At 40.7% G+C, this 10,314-nt stretch overlaps 1 protein-coding gene across 1 annotated transcript; it reads left to right on the plus strand.

Annotated features, from left to right (window-relative positions):
- Window positions 1-5,171: 5,171 nt before the first annotated feature.
- Window positions 5,172-7,806, plus strand: LOC149300146 (zinc finger MYM-type protein 1-like). Its single transcript, XM_089485574.1, has 2 exons — window positions 5,172-6,650; window positions 7,351-7,806. Exons 1-2 carry the CDS (start codon window positions 5,172-5,174, stop codon window positions 7,804-7,806), a joined length of 1,935 nt encoding a protein of 644 aa, XP_089341700.1.
- Window positions 7,807-10,314: the final 2,508 nt, after the last annotated feature.

Here is a 10,314-nt window from a genome sequence, read left to right on the forward strand (position 1 = left end):
ATGGTACACCCCACCGGGACAGCCTCTCCCCCATTCCTCCAATAGGCAGCAGAGGGTGTGCGCGGAGGTTCCTCCCCTTTCTGGACGTGCTCCAGGAAGCCAGGTTAACAGAGCAGATAGCAGGGAGAAGATAACCAAGATAGAAGACGATAATTTATGTTCTTAATAAGGATGATATCAGGCTGTAAAGGTAAAAGGATGCACAGAAATATAGTGAGGCAGTGCTCTAAATAATTTATTTTAATTATTGCTTACTTGTGAGCCTGTCTGATATATATGATGAGTGAAGCAAAATGGGCTATTTTATCTTAACTTCAACTGACAGCTATAGGAATTATCAGCAAAAATCTGTCAGATATGTGATCCTCAAGGAACATTAAGGCCAAATGGCTCACCAGAACATAAAAGAAAAATCGGGATTAAATGTAGGTCGATGTTTGTTAAGCAGGAAGAAAAATCTATTTTATGAAATTCTATGTGTGGTTTACCAGACTCTAGAATGCCAGGCTTTTATCCAGCTTTGTTTAATACCACTGGCTTGGATGGTTTCGAATCTTAAACACTTTATTGAGATAAGGCTAGGTTTCAGCAAGAGAGCGCTGCCCTCATTCAGCCCAGGGGAAGTCCAATTATGTGACCTAGTACCAAGGCTACCAAAAAACCCAATCAGTCTTAAATTCAACGATCCTCTGGTCCAAAGCACATTTTCTTAAAGAGATTTTATGGAGAAAAATGATCCAGGTGTAATGTAAATGCATAATTTTCTCTAGAGCCGCATGATTATATATCCCTATCACGTTATGTATATAAACTATTGATCATTTACTGATTATTGTTTATTGGCATATGCAGCCTATGTAACAGATGGCGGAAGAGAATTTTAGGACATGAAATTGATTAAATAATGCTGGGATGTGCCTAGGGCTGACCTAGAAATAAAAAACAGCCCTGAAAATAACTGAATACCAGTTCCATAGTTCATTATGCCAGAATAAGGCTGGTGTCAATCCCATGCATACACAAGTAAGAACTCCCTATCATACCTGAAATATTACACCAAACGTAAACCCCCATATCATACCGTAAAAATGTCTTCTCAACTACCCCTATTATACTAACAATACGCACCTACAAAATAAATACCCCTCCTGCCACCATCATCACTCCTCTACATCTTCATCAAACTTTCACTATTATCATCCAACTCCGGTAAAAATATAATAATAACATATTAAAATACTACCTTGTGACATGTTTTCCCCATGGCCCTCAATACAGAATATTTATATAACATAATAATACAGTACAATAAAAAATACTAATATTTCAGAGGACAATTTACTCAGGGCCCCCTTAGCATACTTGCGCAGAAGAGCAATTATTTGTTCTTTAGTGGCCAAAGGGTATTGATGAGTTGTCCAACAGCTACCAGGCCAGTGGTTTCACCAGCCAATGTGGCTTCCCAATCCTCTTTTAAGTTGTCTCCATCCATTACAGCTGATGCAGAGCTGCTGTAGATGAATGACAGCATCATTAGCGTGGTCAGCTTAGATTGTGCAGTTTAATATGAATTGGCAATACATACATACATACAAAGTATAAATATTATTTTGTACATACAATATCTTCAAAAATAATTGGAAATGTACCTACTTTGTATTATGAGAATTTTTTCATGGGATAGCCAAAAGTATTCAACAAAAGAGATGCCTCTCCAACTGTGTAATGATGTCACAGAAAAACATATGTGGACAGCATTAAAGAGACCCTTCCCTAATGTTTGGTTGCACAACCCTTGGCAATAATGATAGCCTCCAAACATTTCTTATAGCCTTCTATAAGATTCTTGCACCTGTCTGCTTGCAATTTATCCCACTTTTAATTGGCATGAGAGCAGAACTTATTGATGGTCACTCTGTTTTTTTCCTTTCCAATCACTCTTTTGTGCTCTTAGATATGTGCTTTGGATCATTGTCATGCTGAAGGACACATTACCTTCAACCCATACCCAGTAGCATACCTAGCGGGGGGCGGGGGGGGGGGGCGGTCCGCACCATCAGGGGGGTGCCAACTTGCCGGCACCCGGCACCCCTCCAGAGACGGACAGTAATGTCCGTCGCTGGAGGAGAAGGCTCGCAGGGGAGCGGTATCGGAGGTCTCCGGCTCCCTTGAGTGATTTTAAGCCGGTTCCCTTGAACCGGCTTAAAATCACTCAAGGGAGCCGGAGGTCTGTTAAAGACCTCCGATACCGCTCCCTTGCGATCCGCGCGGCAACTGCTGCTGTGCAGAGGGCACTGTGGGCGCGGCTTCAGTGCCGCCGGGATCTGACAACAAACCCCGGCGGCACTGAAGCCACGCCCACAGTGCCCTCTGACCCGGAAGAAGACAGAAGAAGAGGAGCGAAGAGGAAGACTGCTGTAAAAAGAAAAGACTGCTGTAAGAAGAAAAGAGGTAGAAAAGAAGGCAGGAAATCATTCAGTAAGACTGAGTGAGAGTGGATTGGTATGTGTGGAATGTGTGGATTGGTATGTGTGGAATATGTGGATTGGTATGTGTGGAATCTGTGGATTGGTATATGTGTGGATTGGTATGTGTGGAATCTGTGGATTGGTATATGTGTGGATTGGTATGTGTGGAATGTGTGGATTGGTATATGTGTGGATTGGTATGTGTGGAATGTGTGGATTGGTATGTGTGGATTGGTATGTGTGGAATGTGTGGATTGGTATGTGTGGAATGTGTGGATTGGAATGTGTGGATTGGTATGTGTGGATTGGTATGTGTGGATTGGTATGTGTGGAATCTGTGGATTGGTATGTGTGGATTGGTATGTGTGGATTGGTAAATGTGTGAGAGTGATGGGTGTTATGCTGTACCATTTCCAATGTCTTTTTCGTCATAATTATGCTCTAAAGTACATCATAACTCCCATCACTCTATACTGTTCCATACAGTGGCAGAGCTGGGAGACAGAGGCCTTGCACCCCTACCGCAGGACTCCTGAAAGGTAAGTGAACTTCAAAGGGGGGAGAGGGTAGATAGTTAGGAGGGGGGAGATAGGGAGAAGGGAGTGAGATGGGGGGATAGAGGGTAGATAGGGAGAAGGGAGTGAGACGGGGTAGATAGGGCAGAAGGGGGTGAGAATGTGTAAATAATTTGTGTGAAAGAATAAATGATTGTGTGAATGAAAGGGAATTAGTGAGTGACTGTAAAAGTGTTTCTGTTAATCATAGGTGTATAGTTGATTTGTCAAAAAGGCAAAGATGGTATAAGCAGGGTGTTTATGGGACAAAAATGGCAACGGCAGGGTGTTTATGGGACAAAGATGGCACAGGTAGCGTGTTTATGGGACAAAGATGGCGTACACTCGGCTGTTTGGGAACACTGCTGACTCATGCTGGGCTGTTTGTGCTGGTCAGGTTCTATGTGGGCAATGTGGACGCTGGCTTTGGGGTGTGCAATCTGTGATCTATGCCTGTAATTTAGGGTGTTTTATCTATAACTTTAATGCTGAGTTTTTATGTGAATTCCAATTGATCAATACCTGCAAAGCTGGGTTTGTGTGTTAATGTGTTGGTCTATATCTGCTATGCTATGTTTCTATACATTATTTATGTTTACCAGCAAATACAGGATTTGTATGTCTTATTCAGTTGATCAATACCTGGGGTGCTGTTTCCATGTGTTGTTTATTTGATCTATACCTTCAGTGCTGAGTGTACATGTGATTTCCAGTTGATCTATACCTGCAATGCTGGGTTTGTGTGTTCTGTTGATTTATACCTGCAATGCTATGTTTCCATACATTATTTATGTATACCTGTAAATACAGGATATTTATGTCTTATTCAGTTGCACGTGCTGTTTCCATGTGTTGTTTATTTGATCTATACCAGAACTACAGGGAGTAATTAAAAGAGAGTTGTGGTTTAGTGACGTAGGGGACAAAGGGACTTTGGGGATGATTATGGGGAGAGGACCTCCCAATGTCACGGTGCAGTCAGAAGAAAGGAAGGCTGTACTGACTCTCACAGTCTTCCCCTGATCTGCAGTTGAGGGCAGTACAGCATAATCCCTATCACTATACATCGATCCAGGCATTTACAATAATGCAGCATAACCCCTACCACTATATACTAAGCCAGACACTGAAGTGGTAGGCCTACACCATATCAATGTTTGGCTTTGTATATAGTGATATGGGTTATGCTGCATTATTGTAAATGTCAGGCTCAATGTATAGTGATATGGATTACGCTGCCCCACCGTCAATGTGTGCTCAGTATAAAGTGATAGGTGTTATCCTGTATCACAGGCAATGTGGGCCTCAGTATATAACAACAGTTATGTTGTACCACCGTCAGCGCGTGCCTCAGTATATAATGGAAACAGTTATGTTGTACTACTGTCAGCGCGTGCCTCAGTATATAATGATAGCAGTTGTGCTGCACAACTGTCAATGTCTGCCTCAGTGTTATGTTGTACTACTATAAGTGTCTAGCTCAGTATATATAGCGGTTATGCTGTACCACCATCAATATCTGGCTCAGTTATAGTGATAGGTGTTATGCTGTCCCACTGTAGTATCTGGCTCAGTGTATAGTGATAGGAGTTATGCTGTTTCACTGTAATGTTTGCCTCAATATTATTATTATTATTATTATCCTTTATTTATATAGCGCCAACAGTTTACGCAGCGCTTAATACAATACATAAATTCAAGGGATATGACAAGACAAGAATTGACAGACTAAGACAAACCGATACATTTGGTGGAGATATATAATGAAATTACTTATGCTGTACCACCGTCACTGCCTGGCTCAGTATATAGTGATAGGTGTCATGCTATACCACGGTCAGTGTCTGGTTCATATGGTGTATATATAATCATGAGTAGACATGGCAACACCACTATATATGCAAATGCTTAAATGAAAAGAGAACAATGTTATGGTGACTCCTGATTATAATATCAGAATTTTTTTTAGTTTATAGTGTCTTTAGCTGCTTAGCCAGTACTTAATTTGTAATGTTTGTCACTCATTTGTTAGGTCTTCTTAGAAACTTTATCAGTTAAAATGAATCTATGTAGGAGAAATATAGGACAGATCCCCTTGAATGACCCTACAACAGAAATATATTATGATTTTTTTTCAGAAAATACCAATATGAAGAGAAATCGACCAAGTGGGTTTCAGCAACGAAAAATGAAGAAGGCGAGAGAAAAGTCAGCTGAGGCAATGTCTGGATCAATTTTAAAATATGTGGTACCCTCAACATCTACTGAAGTAGGAGAAGATACTGAAGGCATTCAATCTAGTGAAACACCAGAAGTATCTTCTCAAGGTTTATATAAAAATATACAAGAATTGGAGGAGGGAGATGCCAGCAAAAGTTTGCACCAGGAAGACTTTGTTGAAGAGGAAGAGGAAGAAGAAGAGGAGGAGGAGGGAGATGCCAGCAAAAGTTTGCACCAGGAAGACTTTTCTGAAGAGGAAGAGGAAGAACAGGAAGAGGAGACTGGTAAACTATCAGTTTATTCTGATATTGCTGCTTGGCCAGTCCCAGTTCCAGATGACTTAAAAGTGGACCTCATTAAAAGGGGAAGTGAACCTTTCCAAAATAGGGATGGGCCTTTCAGTGTGGTTCAAAGGCAAGGAGAGAAATCAAAAGGGACAAGTCGACAGCTGACCACATCATGGTTCTATAAAGCTCTGCCAAATGGAGAGAAAGTTTTTAGAACGTGGATGGTGTACTCTCCTTCAAAAGAAAGTTTGTTTTGTTTTTGCTGCAGACTTTTTGCTGTTAATGAAGACACAACCAGAACTTCCAGTTTTGTCACTGGGTTTCAAGTGTGGTGGAAACTGAACCCAAGGGTGCCTGATCATGAGGCTTCTGAACTGCATCTTACATGCTTGGAGAAATGGAAGACCTTGAGAGCAGGATTGAAGCTACATAAATGCATTGATCAAGTCCATCAAACAACTATGGACAAAATGAAAAAGACATGGAGGGATATTTTGCATCGCCTCTTGGATGTAACTTTGTTTCTGGCTCGCCAGAATCTACCTTTTCGTGGTCATAGAGAAAGCATGGCATCAGCAAACAAAGGAAACTTCCTGGAATTGGTAGGCTTGCTCTCAAATTATGATCCAGTTTTAAAAGAACATTTCATAAGACTTAAACATTCTATTACATCTGGGAAGAGAATGTACTCCTATTTGTCTCCAAAAATTCAGAACGAATTCATTTGTCTCCTGGGGAATCACGTGAAAGAGAAAATAGTGGCTGACATCAAGAAAGCAAAGTACTTTGGGATTCTTTTTGACAGCACCCCTGATGTGTCCCACACTGATCAGATGTGTGAGGTGATTAGATATATCCACATTGAAGGTGACCATGTTGAAGTAAAGGAATCTTTCTTGGGCTTCTTCCCTATTGCTGGAAAAACTGCTGCTGACCTCACAGAAAATATCCTAAAACATCTGGAGAAAGATGGATTGGACATAAGCCTTTGCCGTGGTCAAGGATACGACAATGCTGCAACTATGGCAGGAATTCATGGTGGTGTTCAGGCAAAGATAAAAGAGATTAATCCAAAGGCTTTGTTTGTGCCTTGTGCAAACCATTCTCTGAACCTTTGTGGGGTGCACTCATTTGGAAGTGTTGCTTCCTGTGTGACTTTTTTTGGAACATTGGAGAGATTGTATTCCTTCTTTTCATTTTCCACTCATCGTTGGGAACTGCTGATGGAGAATGTAGGCATGACAGTGAAAAGACTTTCCCAGACAAGATGGTGTGCACATTATGATGCTGTGAAACCTGTGAGGGCAAATTTTGAAAAATTGACTTCAGCCCTTGAAATCCTGTGTAATCCCCAAGAAAATGTGGACACAAGAGGATCAGCTCAGATGTTGCTGGCTGCTGTATGTGATTTTTCATTTTTGTGTTACCTTTCTTTCTGGTGTGAAGTTCTGGAAGAAATTAATATCACACAAAAGTATTTACAAACAGTGGGAATTACTCTTGAAAAGTCAGTTGTGAAGCTACAAGCACTGAAATTGTTTCTTGCAAATCAAAGAAATGAAATTGTGGAGAGGGAAATTGTGGAAATTGTGCATTTGTTATGCAACTACAATGTGTGAGGAAATGAACATTTCTATGGAGAGAAGAGGGAGAGTAAAGCTCAGGAAAACAATGCCAGGCGAGAAGGCAAAAGATGCTGGTCTCACATTGCCAGAGGAAATTAAAAGAGCTATGTTTGAGTGCCTTGATAGGTTTCATCAGGAGTTGATAATTCGTTCTAAGGCAATGGAAAAAATCCTTTCAATCTTTGGGATTATTCAGCCAAACTCTTTGGTTGTTACAACAGAAAAGGATCTTCGGAATTATACTCCAAAATTGAGTGAGATTTTTGACGAATTTTCAGATGAAGACATCTATGTGGAAATTGAACGCCTTCAGAGGCATTTGGAAGCTGCCAAAATCAGCTTTGAAGAAGCAACGAAATGGACAACATTGCAGTTCCTAGAGTTCATTGTGAAATGGGATTTTTGTGAATCTCTGCCAAACTTGTCCCTGTGTCTACGATTCTTTTTGACTCTCTGTATATCCATTGCTTCATGTGAAAGAAGTTTTTCGAAATTAAAATTGATAAAAAATTTCTTCCGTTCCACCATGAGTGAGACAAGGTTGACAAATCTTGCCATACTTTCAATTGAACATGAATATGCAATGAAGATTAGCTTTGATTATGTCATTGATCAGTTTGCAGAAATGAAGGCTCGAAGGAACAGGATGTAAATCCATTTCCCTTTGCAAAATCGAGTAGTCACTTTGGACCTGTGTTTGTTGTTTTTTTGGGGGGTTATTAAAGAAAGCACTAAATGTAAATGTTATTTAAACATATTTATTTTACTTATAAGTTATTAATTTATTTTTTCAGATTTCTTGTTTACAGTTGACATACAGTTTACAAATTTGTGCAATAAATATTCTTGCCAACATAATTTTGTAGATGTCTTTACATTTGGGGGGGGGGGCACTTACAGGATCCGCCCCGGGTGCCAAATACTCTAGGTACGCCCCTGCCCATACCTAGTTTTAGTATTGGGTAGCACATTTCGCTGTAAAATTCCCTGATATTTCTCTTAATACGTTCAAGGCCTCTAGTACCAGTGACAGCAAAGCAGCCCCACAACCACAAAGAGTTCTACTTTGGAACTCTGTACTAGCATACTGTAGAGACCTGAAAATACCCTCAACGTTTATTACACCAGGGTTAGCGGTTCTGGGGTTGCTCTTCCCACAATGGCAGGGATTTATAGAGAGTCTAGATGACCAAAATTAAACCTCAGATCAAAGATATTTTTAAATATACTTGTCTGTATTGCTGTAGAATGCTGACACAGAGTACTTTAACCCCTTAACGACAATTGCCGGTCCTGGCACGACACGGAAAAGCATGTGCTTTACGACAATTGACGTGCCAGGACCGGCACGTCTTTAAACGGGTGCAGAAAGCGATCTGTTTTCGCTTTCTGCACCCAAAAAACGTTGCTGAATGCCTCGACCTCGAGGCATTCAGCAATGCCGCGGTCGGAACGAAGGGGCCATCTCTGGCCCCTCCACGGGGCGTCAACATCCGCCATACTTTGTATGGCGGCGGACGCCCGTTTTAAAAGCGTCTAAACTTAAATGGTGTAGCTGGAATGCCTCGATCAGGAGGCATCCAGCGACACCAAACACTTACCTTTCGATGGTCTGTGACCGCTCCGGAGAGCGGTCACAGCCGCAGCTGCCGATGATCTTCGCCATCAAGCAAGATGGCCGCTGCCCTGTAACAGGAACCAACAAATTTTAAAAGTTCGCTAGATGGTCCAGACCATCTAGAGAACTTTGGCTCCACTTGCAGGTTGAATACAGGTACTGTATTCACCATGCAAGTCAATGGAACCCAGCTTTCTAATCACAGTGTGATTAGTAAAAATAAATTAAAAAATAAAATAAAATTAATAATTAGAAAAAAAATAGTAAAAAACTAGTAAAATGTAAAAATCATTTCCCACTGATGTCACTATCAGGGGAACCTCCAAGTTGAAAAAAAAAGTAAAAATTTTAAAAAAGACAAAAAATATATATATATATATAAAAAATATATTTTTGTGAGCAAGTCCTAAAATTAGCATATTAGCTTAAAACAATTCTCGCATGGAAAGAGTTAAAATACTGGCATATTAAATGCCCGTGGGGTGTCTACTTTTAAAAAAGGTATGATTTGATGGGGTAAATTGAATTGGCCAGGTTCAACAACGTCCCAATTAACACCGGGGGAAGGATGGCCACACACCTAATTTCCAATTAGAAAAATGCACACGTACCAAATGTGGCCTTTTAGTTCCCACAAAAATGACACACCCATGCATGTGGGATATCACTGCACTCAGGAGATGTTGCTGAACACATTATGGGGTGTCGTGTGACAGCGGCATATACCAGGAGCTGTAAATTCATACATAAAGTAGGTGTGTGTGGGAAAAATACACACACAAAAATACTACTGCAAACTTTGAAAACATGCTGGTGGTAAAATGTGTGCATGCAAAGAGTTAAAATACCAGCATTTAAAATACCCTGTGGTGTCTAGTTTTGAAAAATATATGGTTTTGTTGGGCACACTGAAATGGCCCGGCTCAAAGATGTACCAAATAGGGCATGGGCAGTGGATCCCCAAATGCCAAAGTTCAACATTGAAAAATGCGCATGCCCCAAATGTGGCCCTTTTGCCCCCAAACGGCCAGGCAAAATCATTCATGTGAGGTATCGCTGTACTCAGGAGATGTTGCTGAACACATATTGGGGTGTTTTGTGATAGTGACATATACGAGAACTTTTTAATTCATACCTGAAGTAAAATGTGTGTGGAAAACCAAATGCAAAAAAATGACTACCACAAAGTTTGACAAAGACTGGTGGTAGATATGGTGCATGGAAAGAGTTAAAATACTAGCATTTGAAATACCCTGGGGTGTCTAGTTTTCAAAAATATATGGGTTTATTGGGCACACTGAAATGGCCCGACTCAAAGATGTACCAAATAGGGCATAGGCAGTGGATCCCCAAATGCCAAAGTTCAACATTGAAAAATGTGCATGCCCCAAATGTGGCCCTTTTGCCCCCAAACAGCCAGGCAAAATCATTCATGTGAGGTATCGCTGTACTCAGGAGATGTTGCTGAACACATATTGGGGTGTTTTGTGATAGTGACATATACCAGAACCTTTTAATTCATACCTGAAGTAAAATGTGTGT

Source organism: Sceloporus occidentalis, unplaced genomic scaffold (genome assembly GCF_023333645.1).
Source record: "Sceloporus occidentalis isolate IW3139 unplaced genomic scaffold, rSceOcc1.0.p SCAF_26, whole genome shotgun sequence".
In the NCBI taxonomy this organism is placed as follows: domain Eukaryota; kingdom Metazoa; phylum Chordata; class Lepidosauria; order Squamata; family Phrynosomatidae; genus Sceloporus; species Sceloporus occidentalis.

Excerpts from the sequence above, each read along its gene's own strand:
- LOC149300146 (XM_089485574.1), top strand. The coding sequence starts at position 5,172 with ATGAAGAGAAATCGACCAAGTGGGTTTCAGCAACGAAAAATGAAGAAG. Across the intron at positions 6,651-7,350 it reads ATTCTCTGAACCTTTGTGGG|CCAAACTCTTTGGTTGTTAC; the intron begins GTGCACTCATTT and ends GGGATTATTCAG.